Source organism: Danaus plexippus (genome assembly GCF_018135715.1).
Source record: "Danaus plexippus chromosome 16 unlocalized genomic scaffold, MEX_DaPlex mxdp_31, whole genome shotgun sequence".
Lineage (NCBI taxonomy): Eukaryota > Metazoa > Arthropoda > Insecta > Lepidoptera > Nymphalidae > Danaus > Danaus plexippus.
Genome location: NW_026869852.1, coordinates 1,188,066 through 1,209,980, shown reverse-complemented (window position 1 = coordinate 1,209,980; position 21,915 = coordinate 1,188,066). Strand labels below are relative to the sequence as shown.

Here is a 21,915-nt window from a genome sequence, read left to right as displayed (position 1 = left end):
AAAGTTTGCATCCTCAAACTGAATACAGAGCGTTTCCAGTTATTATCCATAGACCTAAGTTAGTATTACATGTGATAATATTTATTAACGATAAACTGATACCGCTCCGTATTTAATTTTTATATGCACACTTGTGGTCAGGGAAGATGTAGATTTAAGACTTACGCGTACAAGTGTAGCGGTCGTCTAGCAGAGTCGTCCGTCTGTTGTCTCCAATAGAGAAGGCCCGCAGCAGTACAGGCAGCGGCAGCCAAGAGCAGCAGAGCTCGCCGCAACCTGCCGACTCGGTACAAGTGCGAGGAGGCACTCCGCCATAACGTTTCCCCCCACGACTTCATTTTAAATGATCACCTAAACCATACACAGCTACATGAAAAATTGATTACTGCTTTAGAAATTTTTTATTTAATTTATATTATATTAAAGTTTTACGGGACGTATCGGAGGACTCAATGAAAAATCTTTATCTAATACTATTATTATACAAAAATGTTTCCTCACATTCTGGTAAGAGGTATTTTCCTCGTGGGACAGTTTTGTCTAAGAAAGCCGGGAGACGTGTTAAATTGGCATTGGTTATACAAGAAATCAGTGTGTCTATTTCTGAAGACTGACGAGCTAAAAGGCGCCCTAGATGTGGAGGCTTCTAGGTCAGCCATCAAGTGATTTAAACTTCACATATTTATTTTAAAAGTACTCTATATAGATCCTTCTTACAAATATATTTTGTGTAAGTAAAATTTAACATAATCAGGCATAAAAATTCACCCTATCTTCATGATATAATTCATATAATGTTATCTTATTAGTACATATAATTGGATTATCTTTATCTATATGTGATTATGAGACGATTACGTATATTCTTTTATGTGTCACAACTAACTTGTACCGTGTGTACTTTGTGCGTACTGTGTGAGTGTGTACTTTGATAACTACTATTGATTGAGATTTTCACATTAGAGATACAAGCATCAGTAAAACATCATCTGAATCAGCTGTTCTCTGAATATTACATAAATATTACTCTATACTTAATTGAAGGCAGTAAATACATTTAATTTTATAGCCTGTGTCAGCCAGCCGGCCGCTGAAATAGGACAGTCAACATACGTATAATCCGAGCAGCGTCTGAGATGCTTTAAATGAATTGAAAATTTTTAAAACTTTTACTTTAACTAAGATGTGAATCATATAAAACTATCTAACTATACTGACATGTATTCATAATGTTTTGAGATATGTTCACAAAGGGTCTACTGTAATTTATTTATAAGGAAGGACACAAATTAAATTATAATTTTTTTTATCCTAAAATATTATAACTTGTGGATAAGAATTTTACTGTACCATAACATTAATGAAATTGTGAAATATATATTATGTGGGCGACATTCCATGAATATTAAAGGAATACCTTTCAAGGTAACAATGTAGTGTTTCGTTTTTCCTAAGAAGTTACCAGGAGAGCATAAAGTATGCAGAGCGTGTTAGCGACTCAGGGAACTATGAAATGCACTACCACCACTACCCCAAATGCAATATTGAACAGGCTCATCTCGAGCAGAGACATTTTCATCACTAAACTAGTTATTTAAATTATAATTAGTTCAACGGAAAGTAAGTGATATTATTACAAAAACACCTTATGATTATTTTTTTCTTATATATTAGACTGTTAAAGCTCCTTTTATTATATGATTAAGACATTTTTTATTCTAGCTCAAAAATAAGTAAGTAATATCAAGACTTCAAATAAAGAAAAAAAAAATAGTATATTTCAATAGTAAAATGCAATTTAAACGTAAGCTTTTAAGAAGTGAATCATTTCAAGAGTAGTTTTATAGACGACCATTGACGTGGTTCCGTATCATTGGTCGGACTTACGACTCCCAGGTCATGTGTTCCCGTCTCTTGGGAAACGACACATGCCATCGATATACGTCGTAAAATATATAAAACTTAATGTCATACTTTTATTAATTGCACATGTAACGTAAGTTATTTGGTTTATAAAATAAACGTTATAAAGGTTTTAAAAAGTTTTTTCTTTTGTCAACACGAAAATTTTGTGAGAAAAACAAGTGACTGTATATTGACAGACGGAAATAAGTGGCGATGTTTTATTTAAGAAGACATCGCTCGCGATTGTCTCATAAAATACTTTTGGTATCTCGATCCCGATACGAGGAAAGAAAACATGTCCCATTATTTAGATAAAAGTAAGCGTTTAAAAATGTAATTTAAATACAATTGTAATATTCGTGCTGGCTACGGACGTAGGAGTAACAGTTTATAAGTAGCCGGTAAGACGTCACGTCATGTAAAAGTGTAACCGAACCGGCCGTTGCTTAAATAATTCACGTGCATCGATCAGATAATATACGGGCATATGAGAAGCAGACACGAGTCATAGTCAGTGAAGAATACGGGATATAATAGAATACATAATGAAAGTTCTAGAATACGTTAATTGTTATTGTATGTATTATTTATTGTATTCCGTGTTAATGTCGAAATATATATCGCAATTCATAAGTGGCCGTACAATACGCTGCGAGAAAGATTGGAATTCCTGTATTCCTGAACATTGCAGAGGTTTCCATTGTGTGTTATCAATAGATACATCTTACCTTTGTATTAAGAAGTATTCTTTAACTTTTGAAAATATTCTATTTGTGCAAACACACCGCTACGTTAAATTCTAACGTTTCAGAATGCCGTTTTAATAATTTCAAACACAAATCTCAATTTTCTTTTGCGATGCCATCGAAAACTATTGAATTAGCGGAACTAATCAATTGAATATTTATTATTATTGAAATTTCCACATTTAAAATATAATACTATTTATCCTAGAATAATGTAAATTGAGTATTGATAGACCAAGATAAAGAGCAGCAGCAGTGGAATATAAAATGAAACGAAGTTATACCAGCTCTCTAACGCTATAGAGACCTGTCTCCAGAACAAGAATCCGTGTTCGAGATTAAAAATAAAATGGATCGATTCCGATTCAAGGAAAAATGTAAAAAAACATGAAGACGCTCGTCAAATAAATGAGTCTGGTAGTTCATGGGACGGAGCAAAAATTGGATATTTTGAGAAATTGTGTTCTCATGTAGGAGATAGCTTAGCATTATATGATTTAACGTTTGTATGAAGCATTATTTATTACTTTACTGATTCAATTTTGTTGGAATTCAATTTTCTTCTTCATCGATTCCAAAGATACCATTTTTAAAGGTCAACAATGTTGAAATACTCTCATAGAAACGCTTCAAGGTACAATAAATGGAGGATAAAATTAACTCATTCTTACAATATTTTCGTATTACCACAAAAACACCAAAACACGAACAATGATAACACTAAAAATAGATGCCCAATTACAACGTGTAAGGTAAAATCGTTTGGAATTAGATTAGACAGAACGGCTCTCACCCCTGGTAATAAGGTCGAGAATTGCTAACTACAATAAATACGTACCTTATGACAGCTTTCAGATGTCCTTGCAATAAGGTTTAGAATCGCGTGTGAGTTGACTATTAGGGAACTGGCTTGTAGCGTTGGGGACGACCGGCGAGTGACAACAAAGTTCAAGAGTTGGGAAACACGCCAGCAAGGTTGGACCAACCACACGAACGTTGGCACATTTGTACACTTGCGTGCTTTTAATTTGGTATTTGGTAAAAACATTTATTACTAATAATTTATTTATAATAAAAGTTTTATCAAAATAACATTTTAAGTTACCGTAAATGGCGTCAATCGTCATAAATTACATACAGACTTATAGATTATCTAGATAATCTTAATCTTAATAATGTTCTAGAATATTTCTTATTCTTTTTCATTGTTTTCATGAAATATATAAACGAAAGCCACCTTATAAATATAAAACAAAGAAACTTTTATTTGAAAAATACGTTATAAAACAAACACCTACATTTAATTACTAATACTAACAACACCACAGTACAAGTGTAGGAAAGTTCCTATAGGAACTTATTTCAATAGAAAAATTATGTTAATTTAATATGACCTGGTGACTGTTGACTCCTCACACAGCCGCGGGTGTTATCTGGTATCATTCAGAGATAATGAAACCAAAACTAAAAGTATGTTAAGAAACATAAATATATATATGTAAATAAAACCCGTAGCTTTAATATGCGGAAGTTTGTAACAATAAGTGATCCTGAAACTACTCTCAGTTGAGTCACAGTTTCTGGACATTCAATTTCGACACTCGAACAAAGTTGGAGCGCCGGTTCGTTTTCAAGGCTTATTGGGGTTGGGGGCTGCAGGCTCTCCAATAATATTGGCCAACTTGGGCCAATTTCACGCCGGAGCTTGGTGATGTTGGTCGATCGGTTGGGGTTGTTTGTAGAGTACATTCTCTACCCGCGCTCGGTGCACGTGAGACGTGTTCCCGCTCGTCGTAAAAGTTTTTCGCGAACGCGTTGTGTTTAAATTTAATAAGTTTTTACATTAAGGTAATTGTATATTTATATTGTAATATCAGTATAGATTACTAATCCATTGTTTAGTGTTGATACAACATTTTTTAACTGCATTTATCACAGACGTACGATTCATTTAATTTTATAACTCGTTTTTAACATATAATGATTTGTTTGGGAGTTACATTTGAATTTCATAGTGTACTGTAAGAAAATTGGTTCACATATAAAATATCTTCAAAGATTTAACTACATATATTGTAATGAAAAACGAATTCGTGTTTTTACGTAAAAGTAAGGAAACAAGAGCATAAAATTTAAGATGATAATATTTGAGAAATATTTTATTTTAACTGTGACATATTAATATGCTACTCACCTACAAGTTTATTTTCAGACAAAATATTTTATAATATATAACATTACAGTAACATCAAACAAGATATATTAATACTAAAAAAATATAGATACTCGAAAACTATGTCATTTTTTTGGAATATTTTCTATTTTAATTAATTAATTAATAGATTTTAGATTTTTTTTTGTCTATTAATAAAACTGCATTTCATAGGTCTTATAACCGACGAGTCGATCAAGTCGTGTTTCATACGAACCCTTAGTCCATTCTAACACAACCAACATTATTCTTAAGGCCTCAAACTTAAATCCTTTTAAAAGTTGCCATCGTAAAGGAAAGTTCACTGACATTAATGGCATAAAACTTTCGGATAAAAACTACATAGAGAGCACAAGTTTGCATAATCTCCGAGAGAAGTTTTAATGTATAAACTAGAAGAAAAAAAAACTAGAATTAACGGATTACATGAGATAGCTCGAGTAGAGCTTTAAAAAAATGTATTAGCGCTGAAATAGTAGATACTTTTTAAGTGAATTTCAAATTCAGCAAGTGTTTCGTTTCATTAATAAACTAATAATGAAAAGTCGTTAGTCCGTCAGTAGACAGTTGGCACATTGACTAATGTATATTGATGTAGCATTCCAGGACAACCCGGAATACAAATAGAGACTTGTAATTAGAATTATTGTTCTTCTTTAAATGCCACGGGACGTTCTAAATGCCTCTCATAATTTGATCACCCTCAGTTCTTCATTGAATTCCGCTCACTTCCTTTAGAGATACATAATGGTTAGAATATAATTTGCAACTTTACTAATTAGCAAAAACCCACTTAAAACTCACAGAAAATATTATTGTTTTTAAATTCAGAAATCATAGTATAGACATTAATTAGATTCAATTCTATTGTTGCAGATGTTCAACGATTTGGAATCGACGAATATAAAGCCGAGCTGATGAAAAGAACCGAAACGGAATTATGTTAATGACATAAAAATAAGTAAATAGACTGAGAATAGACGGCGGGTAGAGAGGGTATAGCGGCCGTGCCGCACGCGGTGGTGGCTGGCCGGCGCCTGGTGGGCTGGTGGGCGGTGGCGAGCATCAGTGCCAGCGCTCAGCGGAGCCCCTTGGGCTGGGCCATGGGCAGCTCGCAGCGCCTGGCCGCGGTCGCTGCGGTCTCGCACGCCAAACACTACTACAACCACACGACACCGGACGTCGCACGGACGGTCGACGCTCATTACACTGTCAATATACTCTTCGTCAGGTTTGTTCTTATTATGTATTATATATAGCATTATTGAACAGCCGCTTGGTGAACTCCGTCCTTTTAACATTAATATAATGGTAATAGCGTGTAATGTATAAAGCGTGACTTTCCCGTCCCACGTGTATTTCGAAGTGTGCTTTGAATTCGGACGAATGATTTACAATCGATGATATTTTTAACTGCGCCATTTTAAGCATTGTATCGGATTCGGTATAAGAATAATTTTTATTTTGGTCCCTCTCCACTTTTATATAGTTTATAAGGAGAATCATGTACTTCTATATTCAGACCACGGTATGTATTTTAATGTATGACGGGATTCTATTACTATAGGAACAATCTAAGCCGTTGTTTTGTTAGCGCGGGTTGTAGCAAGTTCGTAGCGTCGTAGCAATCGTAGCTTCCGTATCAATTACAGCTGCCAGAAGTTTGCCAAGTCTGTTAATACGAGGCGAGACATGTTACGTAGTCACTTGGAGAAACCAGGTTGCTACGAGAATTTAAAATTAGAATAGCGCACACATTATGCATCTAACAATTATTAAATAAAAAAGGTTTTATATTATATCAATATAAAATTAATACTTTTAAATATAATGTAATAACATAAACATATACAGTAATTAAAAAACGTCACGGATACGCTTCAATAAAAAAAATACACTTTAAAATTCATCATCAATATGTAACAACTGACATGCATTTTGTAAAATCTGTCATTTTAATTAATTTTAACATTAATCTGATATTGAAATACTTTTATATTTAGAATAAAAAACTGATATGTTTAAAAAACTAATATCGTGAATACATTGAAATCAGATATAAAGTTAACATCGTCAGCGATACGAACTGTCCTGAAACAACCTTTTGATGTAATGAAAAGATTAGATATATATATGACAAAGAAGTATACGATTTGAATAATAAATAAACACTGTAATAAATTAAAAGACGGTAAGTACGGTAACGTACGAGAGAATGATTGAGTAAGAAAGAGAGAAACAGAGATAGAGATAGAGAGAGAGAGAGAGAGAGAGAGAGAGAGATAAGTTATTGTTAAAGGACAAATAAATATTTATTTTTTTCATCGCAGTTCAATAAATTGAGATATTTAACATAATTAAAAGTGTTTATTAAATATAAAGCTACGTATTTTGGGATAATGAATTAAATAATTCTATAGATTCAATAGATTGAAAACATATATATATATATTTTTATTAACGAATTTACAAATATTATTTTCATTTCTTAATACAGCTCACAAATGTATAAAACAATAGTAAAATAGAACTTTATATTTTTTTATGTGAGATAAAAATGTAACAAAGAATTGAAAGTTGAATAAAGTTAGCAAAAATTGAATAGTAATTGAGATGCGGCGAACCGTTGGGTTATTTTCCTCGGTTGAATCTTCACTAATAAGGGAATTTAAAGTCGGGATCCACTTCAATTTATGTTTGGAAGTTACATTGTTTAAAGTAACACACATGTACATACATACAATACAATGATGCAACCGGGACGTTACTTTGTTAGGAGTTTTGTATTCTTAAGAATATCAAACTTTGGAAAATATACAGTTACTATGTACAAGATTTGAGTAAATAGTTTTGGCAATACAGTCAATAAGAAACTGAGACTACAACAAACTGTAGATGGACTACAGTTTACTATAAGAGATAGTAGTGAATAGACTACAGTTCGGTCTACGAAACAGTAGTGGAGCATGGTCTGCAATTCAGTCTAGGAAAAACTAATAGTAGGTGGACTACGGTTCAGTCTACGAAAAAGTAATAAAAAATGGACTATAATTCAGCTTACGACAAGCTGTTAGTAGGTGGCATACTGTTGGGTCTATCAAAAATTAGTAGAAATCGGGATACAGTTGAAACTATAAAAAAAGACATTTGGTAAATAAAGTTCTGTTAAGTGTGGGGCAATAATGATTGTTTGGTGTTTGTACACTCAGGCACTATATTCAGGAGATTATACTTTTGACACGAGAGAGTCTACCTTCAGAGTCGATAAGCCCTGTCATTGATCTGGTAAATCGTGCCGTCACCGGCAGATAAGCCTCAGACGGAAATGACACTCCTATAATATCTGCGTACACCTTGACGGTTCAGAAACAACCTGAGAATTTATTCACACACACAGACACATGCACTTATACACTCTCATACAAGGACCGTCTTCCGGCGAACTCAATTACTGCAAAGAAATCGAAATGTCGGATTAATGTATAGTATGAAATACACGAAGAAGGGTTTTATTAAAACATGTATCCCGGAAAATACAAGCCTGAGAGATCTTGATACCAGTGACGTCATATTATGAACACATAATATGACACGTCACACTTTTGAGAGTCGGATTTAATCGTTTATTTTTTTTTTTATATGCTAAAATTACGTGACTTTTCTTATATTTCGGAAAAGATTTGTTGCTGGAAATGTACACGTGTGGCTTTGCTGGAAAAAGAATAGTAGCGTTGTATTAAAAATTGTAAATATATTATTATTAATGTGCTCGGGTCGTGCGGAGGTGGTAAATAATTTCTACTGTTTTTTTTATCAGAACATCAAATTAAAAAGATTTTGCATGAAGCTTTATTTTTATTTTCAAAAGCACTCAATTAGGTATTTCTCCCATTTGCCCCGTATTCGTATTTTAAGCGTCGAGACGAACTTTTTGTGGCGCTAATTGCTGCGACTGAAATTGTCAATTGACATTTCAAAATTCATTTAAGAACTATCATGGAACACTCGAAACTAGTCAACATAATAGGTTTAGGTTGTGGAAAATGTTAAATTTATTTAATATCAAAGATACATACATGTATTCTGACGAAAAAATACTATAAAAGTAATAATAATAACGTATTTTTGTTACAAAACAATAAATTAACAATTCTATAAAACATCTTTTTTAAATTTTTTTCTATTTTCTATTTTTATATTATTGATTAATTTATTTAAAAATTCAAACATAGTTTGAAGAAAATTTTATTTCCGGACTAGACAACATCTTACGACAGGTTCTAACAAAGTCCCTAAATGAATTCTTATTTTGTTGAGTAATTTTCTTTGTTTTTTATCACTAGTAGGGTTACTTATTACAATCTCTATATATTAACCAGTCCCTACAACAACTTTTAGTCCACATGCAATATTTTATAGTAGTGGAAGACGGTTGGAGTCGTCGAGAAGGCGGTCAAACTGTCAGTCCAAATAATATATCAAATAATTCTTCATACATTTCTAAGGCATTAACTTTGGGGTCAGAAGTTAGCATGTACAACTTATAAAGTATTAAAAATTTTGTATTCTTAGGGCCCTGTATTTTCCAAGTCATAATTTTATATCTGACGATGATATTAAAACTATTATGAGCACTTAGCTCACAAATAAATTGATGTCTTTATGCTAATATAATTCCATTAATTTTCAAACAAGACACTGCTGACTTCACGACTGTTGTTTTTGTAATCCGTCAAGCTTGGTGATAATGTCATCAATGCATCATGTTGAAGTTGTTCGTTTTTTAAATTCCTTCACTAAAATAAAATTCTGAGTATTTTGAGTATTTTCGGAGTATATTATTTTTATGAAATTAATTTTAGTATGAATTTAAAATCTTGAGTATCGTATATCAGTATTATTTGACGATGGTTTAACATTCAATCAATATATTTACACGGCAGTCTTCGTATGAGAAAATATTTAATTTAAACTTCCTTCGTTATCTACAATAAGTTAAACAATTCGTTCGTGTTGGAGATTAAACAAAAGTTAACGTTTGTTAAATCTCCCGTTTTTTTTTGCTTATTTTTTCTCACACACACATTTTATGCAGATTTAGTGAGTGTTAAGAAGTGTACAGTTATTATTCGTACTTTTTCATTCCTTTGTTTGATTTGAGTACTTCAGGTATATATACACATATATGTATATACTTTTTTTAAAAATCTAAAACCGACTTTTAGACCATTAAACTCATAGCTGACAGCCCTGTTAAGTATTTTCTGATAATGTCCGTTATTGGACAGCCCTAAGATATACATATATTTAATATCCGTATTTGTAGTAGTGTGTCTGTTAATGAGGTCAATTCTTATTGGGTAGTGCAACTCTTTGCGGGGTCCTGGTGGCTGTGTGTGCGGCTTGCTGGCGTCGCTCGTCCTCCAACAAGCCGGAGGAGGTGGCTGAGTGTGGGGTGTACACTGTCAGCGCTGACGCCAGGCTTACACAGGTGAGCCGATTAATCTTGTAAGGCTTTGTTTACACTAAAGGCGTTTCATTAAAATCACGCAATATAGCAACAGTTACTATCATTATTTATGAATAAAATACAAAAAAGGTATTACTTCCTGATCAGTAAAGCGATTATAAAAATTCCATTTATGTATCGAATGTTGTCTGAAACATTCCTTATAAAATATATTCATTTCAAAATGATATTAAAAACTGAAATTTGTAGCATAGAAAATATAATATTTATATATGTGAAATGTCAATGAAAAGTTCACAAAAGTTCACAGTCGAAAGTTATTTCAATATTGGCTTTGTTGAGATGCAAAATGAGAATAATATTGGAAATAAGATCAAGTTATCTCTTCAATACACGAACCGACCGAGACCAGTTAATGGCCATTTCATATTTATAATAAGACGACAGTTATCTAACTTTTTATCTTTTTACTGATAACTTTGAAAGGCCGTATGAGATTGATCTGATGTATCAATGAAAATTACAAGTAATTTACTTTAACATATACTCCTAATATAACACAATTAAACATTGTAGTATATTGTGACAATTAAAAAAATATATATATATATAACACCTTTCATCAATAATAAACTTAACATTATGAAAATAATAATATTTTTCTCGTCTCGAAACGTTTCACTCGCATCTTGATTTCATAAAACCGCATTACAAACTTTATATTAATTTTATTTCTTTTATTGTCTAATAGGCTTCTTCTTTCGACTCGGATCGTATAAAAGAATATTTATAGGAAATTCTATAACAGAGTCTTAGAGTTTAGAACTTAATTTTAATGTCACTTAAGTCGATTCAAATAGGATTTTAAATTGATAAATATAAAAGCAGAAAAATTGATATTCATCGAAGATTCAATTGAACCCATTTAGTTTAATTTCATATAAAGTTATTTTTAATGAATATACTTAAATTAAATACTATTTTTTTTAATATAAATCTTTTAAATACGTGTGTTGTGGCTAACCGCGAAAGTCTCCGGACATGTCAACTCAACAACATATTATATTATTTAAGATTTTTTAATTCAGTTTTGAAATAATTTCATTAATCATATAAAATTGTAAATATTTAGTTGCAATATTTGAATGAAAAATTATTCGAAACTGGTACTGGAACGACTGTGTACAGACACCAGCTCGTTAACAAAATCAGATGTAGCAAAATACTTCTCTCACTGTTACTTAAGAATTGAGACGGTGTGCAGTTTGATAACAATGTTGCATTAAGTTAAACTTACTAACTCATACTAATTAGTGTCAACTCTTAAACTAAAATGTTCATATGTTTCCATGTGTATTGTGATTTTTAATGGTCGAATTTAAAAATTTTAGGACTTATATTAGTTTTTGTCAGTGTTAATTAAAAAAATTATAGGATTATAATTAGGCTTATGTTCGTTATCATATCGAAAATATATATCAACTTTCATTATACATGTGGAGAGGGTATACGTTATAAATGGGATAAAAATCATTGAAAAAGCAATTAAATTTGTAGGTAATCGCAACTAATTGCAGATTACATTCGTAATATGTTAGAGCCGTGCGATGAAATGAGATTATCTAAATGAAATTTATCAATAAATAGGTCAAAGGCCGCATTACCGACATCTCTCCTAGTAAATATCAATACGACACCGTGTTTATGGAAAATTTGGAAATGTCAACAGTATTGGAATGATATAGCTTTATTATTAAAGCTAAACTTACTAGGAGAGATGTCAGTGATGCGGCCTTTGACCTATTTATTGATACATTTAATAATAATATTAGTATTACGGAGATCTAGTTATGCGTACATACATACATTTGTTTTCGATCGTGTGCTCTCTACTTTATAAAATTTTATTAGTTTTCCTTGTTAACAGTTATAAATAAAGGGAGAAGGTTTTTTCATTTAATAATTTTTTAATTAAAACAAAAATCTTCTAATGTATTAGATAAGAATTTGAAATTGCATTTTTTATAGGAATCCTGTTTTATGTATGTTCTTTATTTTCAGTAAACCAATAGTGTGTATGTGACATGATATACCTTAATGAGTGTAGGATAACAAATGACAAATTTACAGTAAAAAACTGATATAGACATACTAAACTAATCTCAGTTGTTAACATTTGTCGTTTATCAAACGGCGATGTTTTTTGTACTTATTTGGAAATACTACGTCGATATCGTTATCAAAAATCCTTTTTAATCTAACAAAATGTCGGACAAAGCTTTTAACTTTATCACATGAATGCAAGCAATCAATGGGAATTTGTTTACGGTACTCCACTGACGGCGCCATTTTGTTTTCTAATTTCCTTTATCGAAAACCTTATACTGTATGTAGTTCGTATTCTAAAATATGGATAAAAGGCAAGCGAAGCTTCACAATCCAGTAAAGGGTCTGCAGCCAGTTTGAATGCGGTTTATTGAGAGGAAGCGTTTCAAACAACTTCCGCCAGTGGCGCTGCTAACGCTGTTAGCTAGTTTCCGTTGAGGGATTGTTGTGGGGCTTTCATTGGCGTGACGTCACAATGATCAAACTTTGACGGAAATGTCACGGTTATTCTATTTTCAGGCATATTGTTAAGTTTGATGTGATCTAAATATATTTCTTGTTGGGTGATACATCACTAGTACATTAATATTTGTACTATTCTTTTTGTGCTTTTATAACAACCGATATATAGCGTGTCGTATGTTTGTTAGTGTTCATATCTCAAGACAAGTTGAAGGACGGAGCTGGTGTCACAATAAGGATTTTTATTAACTACGAATCGCGTCATCAATAATCGAAATTGCTTTTGAGTAACGAAAAAATTAATTAAGCTAAAATCATGTAATTTAACGATAAGGATTCGTAGCATCGTGTGTTTCGCTTCGAAAACCTCACGCTGCGAATTAATGGTATGATTTTAATCATGAAGTAACAGTAACCGATACTCAGACGTGGTGATGTTCGCCGCAGGGTTTTTAATTTATCATCACTGATGTACATACGTTACCAATATCCGTTAATGTGTTAGCTCATTATTATAATGGATTTATTAAAGCTTCATACGACTTTTAATTGTTCTGTTATCACTGTTCACTTATTTGTAACTGATTGTTTTATTTTTATTTTTATTTTTTTTGTACTCCACAATCGGATTTCCTAAGACCAATTGATCTTATAATAAGATACAGTCTTCTCCAGTGATGCTTATCAAATGTAGCTGTCTGAGTCTTGTTTGATGGAAATATTTTTTTTTAATCGTAAATTTTATTATTTTTATAAAGCACTTAATTCCATATATTCTTTAATTACTTATCAATACTCTGATCTGTCCAATACACTAATCTTATGTATTTTTATTAAAAATATTATATAAATAATAGTTCAACTTAAAGTATTTATTTTTTGGATAGTAGTAATAATAGAAAAATACCTCATACTACACCAGCGCCACTTTAATGATCTACATGTAATTAGTGTCAGCCTTCACACCAAACAAATTGATTTTTAGTCCACATAGGTTTACTTACAACTCTTGTATAAATGAAGGAAACCGTATGCAATGAATTAAATATTTAATAATTTTGATCGAAAAGTAAATCCGTCAGGTGATGCTAGGAAATTATAGAGCAAAGGATTTAGAAGTAGAAATGTAATTGTTCTGGAGTGTGTAATTTAGTCGTTACGTCCTTTCTACTTTCTGGAAGCCAGTAGTTTCTAGTGTTGTCGAACAAACGGCTTCGTAGCTTTTAACGCGTAGGCTTCAGCGGTAACGTTCATGTACAGAATAATTGCGTTAAATCCTGTTACATTTTATGTATGATATTTACTATGTTTAAAACCAGTTCAGTGTTCATGGATTTTTACTATGAAGTCTTCATTGTTACTTAATTAGATAAGAAGCAAAAAAAAAAAATTACACTAAATTTATACAAAAGATTGAAGCGTGTTAAAAAATTAAATCCTTTGTTTATTATTTTTTTCATAATGCAGTTGTAAGTACGTAATAAACAAGGCGTACTACCTAATTATACTACACGAGTAGGTTTATCTTTTTTGACTTCAAACTTTGTTATTCATTCAGTGTCCATATATTTGATAATTCTTGTATACATACTTCTATAAGAACCTTTGTCGTGTCCGCCACATTTAATGAAATATATTTTGATTGATACCGTGATGTTTACAGATAAAATAAATTGGTTTGATTAAAGTATTTTAATTAAAACGATATGCTGGATAAGAAGGCTTTTTTGTTATCACTTTAATTATATATATGTATCGAGAATATCACGTAATAATATCGGAAACTCCATCCACTACTCAGTGTAAACGAGTCAAGACTGATGGAAGCTCCCAAACATGTCAGCTCTCTTCCCAACCACATCTAGTGGACTCCAGTTGTTTTCACAGTCGTCAGGGCAAATAGTGGAAAGGCTAGCGCCGCTTTGACTTATACTTGCAATTAAGTAAATTAATTATATTATTAACATTTATATTTTTATATATTTTATGATTGTATAAAATAGCATTATTGTAAGTAAAGGAACGATACAAATCTAGTTTTAATATACATATATATATGTATATAGGACATTTGTGCATAACGACATACTTATAAGAGTATTTTGAATGGAAGCGTTATAATTTCTCTTATATCGAAGCTGGTAACATTCTGTGTAAGAGTTTATCATTTGTCTCATTCTAGAACACGATCGGTCACTTTAATGAGAGTGTAAATTGAAACTCTAATTCATTTATAAAATGCTAGACTAGGTGCGGCCGGGTGCCGGGTGGCGGGTTGTGTACTGACATATTATAGGAAGCTGACGGTCTGAACTTAAAAAAGACACGATTAAAATACTTGTACACATATATTGATATATTTAGTAAGGAGTTAAATGATCGCTTTACTTGAGTTTTCAAAAAGGTGCTTTTCAGTTTAAGATAATTGTTATTTCTAACAGGAAATTTTTATTATATAAATTATACTCTAACGAACATCCGTTAGATAATTAAGTTTTTATATACGATTTAATATTAGTACGTCATTGGTTTAAGAAACATACTTGGTTTGATTATTTAAAGTAATAAAAGTACATGTCCGTGTTTACGGGCGAGCTGGTCCACGAGTATGTATCCACATACATTGTTTATGTCGTGTGGAAGGTATAGTAAAATGAATGAAAGGTATTCGTGAGTCGTATTCGATCAGACGTATTGGAGTGGCCTCGTATTCACGTCGCTGGCAATGCATTCTGTAAGCCGTCTCGCGTTAAACACGTCTGACGGAATCGATAAGAACTTATTATATTTCGGATGTGTTTTGATTTATAATAATGTTTTGTTTATAATGAAGCAGATCTATCTTCTAGTTTATATGTTCCTGAATGCATCGATAATGAATTTGAACGTATCATAATTCGTGAATTGAATAAGTTTTCCTATTTTTTTTCACAGTAATGTGAAATATGTTTTTCATAAATAAGGCTATATACATACATATCGATATAATAGTTTCCTTATTATATTTAACTATTGTTTAAAGCCTAGTATATTACAGCACGATCATTTACAAAAATTGTGAAATTATCAAAACATTCCCTCGGCTCATTCGTTTCTTTCGTTTCAACTAGGACACGTATTCCAGATATCTCGATATTTTCGTCTCATTCAAGTCGTATCATCCAGTCTAGGCAGCCTAATTAGTTCCTTCAATAGATTGCGGCTTGCAACGCTTCTTTTTAAGTGACAGCTATTATTTAGGTGCACTAGTTTATAAAACATGCATACACGAGGCGCTTTGATTGATATCTTTGTAATAAAGTCTACACTATATTATTTCGATTCAATCGCTATTTTTGACAGTTGTGTCTTGACATTATAAGTGTGGATATGGAAACGTTTCCGTACATCAGACCCATGTTGTATAATCGATTATACATTCCAGGAGTGAGTATTCAACGAGCACTAGACTAGTTCAAAGCGAGAGATTCAATCTGCATGCCATGGTGAACAAGCTTTAGATTCAAAGAAAATCTCGAAATATACTACATTAGGAAACTATTTCGCGTTATAAAAATTTTAAATAGTGGCTATTAATAGAAATACTTCTTAATCATGATTGAAAGGTATATGTGACATTAAAATTTCGGGCAAGTGAACTCAAAGGATCATATTTTTTATATGTTTTACATAATAAATATTTACTTAATAAAATAATTACGTCATAATTAATATTAATACTGCCAAAGTAAAATAATTGCAATTACTAAATTCCAGATGAACGTCAACCAAAAGGCGACTACTTATTCATGCTCATTAAACGACTAGCTGTGAATAAATTCAGTTCAATCAATATATATGAAATTTAATTTTGAATCATATTAATTGGTGAAAGATAAGATAACAGCCGGTTTTATTACAGTTATTTCAAAACAAACAGTACGATAAATTCAAAGCGTGCTAAAAACGTTAGTAGTATTAGAATCGAACATTCCGGTAGTGAGTGCGACCGGCCCCATAGGGTTAAAATCGGTCTAACGACTGTTCCCCGGTATAAAAATCGCATTTACGGTAATTGGTTTCTGCTAGGAGATGCCCTGATGGATGCTGTACTTATATAATGATTTACGACTCGTTTTACTACTGATGTGGATGCGATTATAATTGTAATGTTAGTAGATAATGTCCCAATTGTTTTATTGCTAGTACTGGGCTATGTTTTTTAGTTTTAGTAAATTTATTTCAACAATGATAACCGTGATTCTTTTGTCATATCAAATAATGTTTACTATACTATTTACTTTAACTTTATAATCGTAATTAAGATAACATTTGTACTATTTCATACACATATAATTTTAATTTAGAACTATATCACAATAATCTCTGTGCTTCCAGTCTAAGTAACTTGAAAGTTGGACCGTTCCGGCTAATTCAGACTTAGGCTAAGGATCCTCTTGAAGCTGTGATTCAGAGGTCTTATAGATAGTAACGAGAATTCATATTATATCCGTATATCCATATACAAAATGTTCATGTCTCAATGATTTGCATATTGTTCAATTATTCAATATTTCAGATTTAAAATTAACATCAACTTCGTATGTGATTTGTGAAATGTTTTTTGTGCATTTTAAATGTTCTTTTTTTCGTATGTTTTCAGTATAATTCAGTATTTATAATTGACGACTGAAGTCCCGTTTTCTCAGTCCTCTAAAGCGACCAGCTGGCGTTGTTAAAACAGAATTTAGAAAGTTATCGCCGTTCGGTTGGATAATTTAATTAATTGCTGAATTACATATCCACTATATTATATTTCATACAAAACAACATAATAATAAAGCCCCGTTTATTTCCTATCTACAATTGTTTTTACATGCTTTTTTAAATATATATTACAAATACAGCGACGTGCAATTAGTAATTTTAAATATAAGCCTACAAAAAAAAAATTGATTCCTTAATATTATACACTGTAGTGTTTGTCTCCAATATAAGATTTTATTATTATCCAAATTATATGTTGAACGAGGTGTACTGATGTTATTGATAAAACACTACTTCATAATGCAAGGGCTGGATTCCCCTCGCCAACAATAATGTTATGTTATCCTTAATAACGGCCCTGAATATCTTATGAGGCATTACTGATAATTGGTTTTTGCTATCTGGTGTTGGAGATATTTTATTTTTGATCTCCTTATAAAACTAAAATAAGAATAATAAAGTAAGCATGCTGTATTGGAGAGTTGTTTTGAAGCTGTCTTAACGTACAACTGTAAGTATGTACGTACATATTATAAATATCTGTTTAAAATTTTCATGACTCTCTTCTTGTCTTAAATTTTAATTTGAAAATTTCTAAAATGTGTACAATCACTGAATTTTTTTTTTTAGATCGATAAAGTAAGATTAAAAGATATCTTTTCTTATTATCAAATCAATTTTAATAATAAATAAATTTTTTTACTTAACATAATTTATAAACTAATTAAATATTATAAGATTGATGATAGACAAATATTAAACTGTAACAATAAATAAAATAACGTAACGGAACCTAACGTAACGATTCCAGTACGAATGAAGATATGGCATAAAAAAAATATTATAATTGGAACGAATTAAATATTTATATAATGATGAAATAGAAAACGGGTCATCAAGGAGGCAGATATTTGGACAATCGAAACTAGAAATAATAAGATTTGAATTAATTATTAGAAATCCTACAAATTGATTCCTGTTATATAATAAACTGAATGATTAACGAATTACCATCGTCTGTGTAATATAATACTCAGTTTAGTGGCCTCGTCCGAATAAATAAGTTATTGACTGGATAAAACCATTACTTAACACAATGATAAATAATTATTATACTATTATAAAGAGTATATTTTTTCCCATCGTTTGAGTATTTATGTATTTCGGCAGCTAATTAGTTCAGTACCTATAAAAAATATATCTTAGGTTTTGTGATCGCTGGCGAGTAATCTCATACAGTTGAGATTTCAGTTGAAATATGATTTGCATTGAAATTATAGAAAAAATAATTATATTGAATGTCATTCAGCAATAAATTTTCTTTGTAAACGCTTTCCATTTAACAACTACAAATTTTTCTTTACATTTGTATTGCAAAAGGCAAGCAGGATCCAATCTACACTGTCGCGTTCGTAAGCTCTTGTAACCCGATACTTCTTAAGACTCGTTGAATCCACAATTTTTTTTAAATTATTAAATAAGATTTATAAAAAAACGTCTTTCTTTTCTTGATGCACATTACTATAGGTTCGTGAAAATAACAAATAAAAGTATTTAAGACTTAAACTTCTTTACTTGTTTAAAATATATATTTATTTATATTCTTTAGAATTTCAACTTTGTTCAAATAAATACTTAATGGGACTTCGAATGATTACTTTGTACATAGATTTCAATGACTTATAGTCATTGTTATTGTGTTGTCATTTCACTGTATGAAGTTATCTGATAACGAATGATTGATGTGTTTTGATTGTTATCTTTGACAGATATTAAATTAAACTTCCAAAATATAATGAACATTAAATTAAGTTTTTTTTTCTTGCAAATTTTTTTTGTTATAAAATAATCTAATAATTTTGTGTTATTTTATTTTATTTATAAACAGAAAATTACATTACCGTGACACAGACGCACTTAGGAACAAATAAATATCTAGTAGTTGTTGTTTTGGGATCCATTCAATGAATAAAGTTCTCCGATAATATTTTTTCTCCTATGTTTTTCACGTGTAAACCGCTATATGTTCCAATTTAATGTAATGTGTATGTGTAAATTAGTTTGTGTTATATTTCTAAAGTGATTGATATTATGTTATTTGTATAATTTATAAGAAATTTTATATCTGGTCGTCATTTTGCTGACCAAACGACCATGATATATTGAAATTATTTCTCCTACACGTTATGCTAACTTTTGGATGTATTCTACTGTACTATATAGGCTATTGCTACCGAGACGGCACCATTCTCGTTAGAGCTCAAGTCGCAGTTCATCACATAGTATCGTCTTTTCGTGGATGCTACTAAACTAATATTCTGGTGTAAATCGTTATGAGACGACAGTTGGTCTTCTTTGAACATTCTCATCATAAATCGATTTGTCCCAATCAATCAATCAATCTCAACACATTTTGTCTCCGTCTTAGTCACCATTTAGATTTTAGTTAAATAAAATTCAGCATTATTATTATTATAACTTATTTTAATTCACATTGACACTGCTCTGGCCTAATCCAAGTTTATATTTGTAATCATATAGTCCATTTTCTTAAACTTAATTCCCTTGCAATATACTCGTATATTTACTTACCATCACAATCAACAAAAATCAAATAGTTCCCTCGGCCGCTCAGTTCATCTCGTCATCTGAAATGAGAAGAAAATATTAACATTCCGTTATGACGTCACAGAGAAGTGACAAGTGTGTTTGATTTTAAGGATTGTTTTATTTCCAGGACTTCAACACTGATGAGATACCCGGCCCGCCGCCGGCTTATGAATCCGTTGTAATAAGTGAAGGCGCTTCAACGCTAAAAGATAGTTATGTCTTAGAGGTACGTATATAATTTTTATCAATAATCTTATAAAGAACTATAATATAGGAGTATTTGATTTCCAGGATGTCAAAACGGAGCCTTGCAATAAATGCAAAATAAGAATCGACAGCGGCCTTCCGAGCTACGACGCAGCGGTTATGTTGCGTGATACAAAATTATAATATTCACGAACAACTATGGCTGAGATGAGTTACTTAGAGCGATCAATCAGGGCTGCTTCATAAAATTTGTTTTTATAGAAATCCATAGCTATACAAAACGCACATAAACAGGGCAAGGAATTAATGCTTGTTGCGTTGTGACATTTAAGTGTTTCAGTTCACGTAGTACGAGTTTACATCAAACTAAATACAGACAGTATGTAGGTTATTCGTTCGTGAATTTTATGAAAGGATTGTATCGACTTGGATTTCCGAACATATAACATTATTACGATCGTGGTTCAGTTTGGCGCTGGAACTCGTACTAACGTTACGGAACATTGTTTCCTCGTCGCTCGAACAGAGAGTGGTCATTAAATATTTTTTATTAATTTCAAGTTCGTATTGTTAGTTGTTAGGGTTTAAAGTGTTTTGTTGTCTGTTGAATTCCAGTCAGATTTTATGTTACCACAGTTTTAATTTATTTCTATAATTAATATATATTTAAATGTTATATGCGTATAACGCTAGTGTAATAGTGTTTTTTTTTTGTTTTTTTCTTATTTTGTGTAACTATAGGCTGGCTGGTTTTCGTTCTTTATGAAATTATATTTTACGTCACAGTTGATAATTTTTCTAGACAATCGCTTGTAACAATGCTTGATAGATTTTAATATCCTGAAAAATAATAAACATATCACAATATTCAAAATAAAATAGGATTATATACACATTAATAGATTTAATAAGGACAATAAATTATGTACATATATAGAGCAATTTATTGTTTCTATATATATTATTGAATTTAATGGAAACGTAATCTTTCAATTAATAATTTTTTCATTCTATATTTTTCATATCCGAATTATTGGGAGAGACTCACTGTGAAAATTTTCAGAGTCAAAAGTTATAAGTAAATGTCAGTTTGTATTTATTTGACCTTTAATATATCTATTTCATTATGATTCCGTTTTGACCTTATATTCGGATATTTTTTTTGGTTCAGTTGCCATAAATAAAATTATAATGTAGAGAAATGAATTGACGAAAACTGTTCATGTAATCTTATGACTAGTATAAGATCAACGAGCTATGTGTAATCGCTTGTAGAATTTACGGAAATATAGAGGAACAATATTGTTATTGCTGCACTGAATTAGAGTTTAAATATGAAGTGCTTAGACAGCATTAGATGAACGCACGGTATAGACATAAGATGTATACACAATAAACGGACACGTATTACGAGCAGTGTTTATTATTGAATGAAACACAAATCAAACCTA

The 21,915-nt window shown here is 31.1% G+C and overlaps 2 protein-coding genes across 3 annotated transcripts in view; one reads left to right on the top strand and one right to left on the bottom strand.

The window, feature by feature from the left end:
• LOC116771694 (probable beta-hexosaminidase fdl) overlaps window positions 1-21,915 on the bottom strand; it is a 48,867-nt gene that overhangs the window by 3,664 nt on the left and 23,288 nt on the right. Inside the window, exons 3-4 of the mRNA XM_061528343.1 lie at window positions 20,240-20,295; window positions 166-351 (exon numbers count right to left, since the gene is read on the bottom strand). Coding sequence (XP_061384327.1) covers window positions 166-338 — 173 coding nt within the window. The 5' untranslated portion in view covers window positions 339-351; window positions 20,240-20,295. The remainder of the gene's footprint in view (window positions 1-165; window positions 352-20,239; window positions 20,296-21,915) is intronic.
• On the top strand, window positions 4,376-21,877 carry LOC116771695 (uncharacterized). Of its 2 annotated transcripts, none has more exons than XM_032663612.2 (5): window positions 4,376-4,499; window positions 5,740-6,094; window positions 10,228-10,354; window positions 20,385-20,483; window positions 20,549-21,877. In XM_032663612.2, the coding sequence occupies exons 2-5, from the start codon at window positions 5,967-5,969 to the stop codon at window positions 20,645-20,647; spliced, it is 453 nt and encodes a 150-aa protein (XP_032519503.1). In that variant the 5' UTR covers window positions 4,376-4,499; window positions 5,740-5,966; the 3' UTR covers window positions 20,648-21,877. The 2 variants fall into 2 exon arrangements, with proteins under 2 accessions (XP_032519503.1, XP_061384328.1); XM_061528344.1 differs by lacking the exon at window positions 4,376-4,499 and adding an exon at window positions 5,500-5,613.

Bases quoted from the DNA above. Each gene is read 5' to 3' on its own strand.
- LOC116771695 (XM_032663612.2), top strand. From the start codon at position 5,967: ATGGGCAGCTCGCAGCGCCTGGCCGCGGTCGCTGCGGTCTCGCACGCC. The intron at 6,095-10,227 runs GTTTGTTCTTAT...CTTATTGGGTAG, and splicing joins GTCAATATACTCTTCGTCAG to TGCAACTCTTTGCGGGGTCC. The intron at 20,484-20,548 runs GTACGTATATAA...TTTGATTTCCAG, and splicing joins AAGATAGTTATGTCTTAGAG to GATGTCAAAACGGAGCCTTG.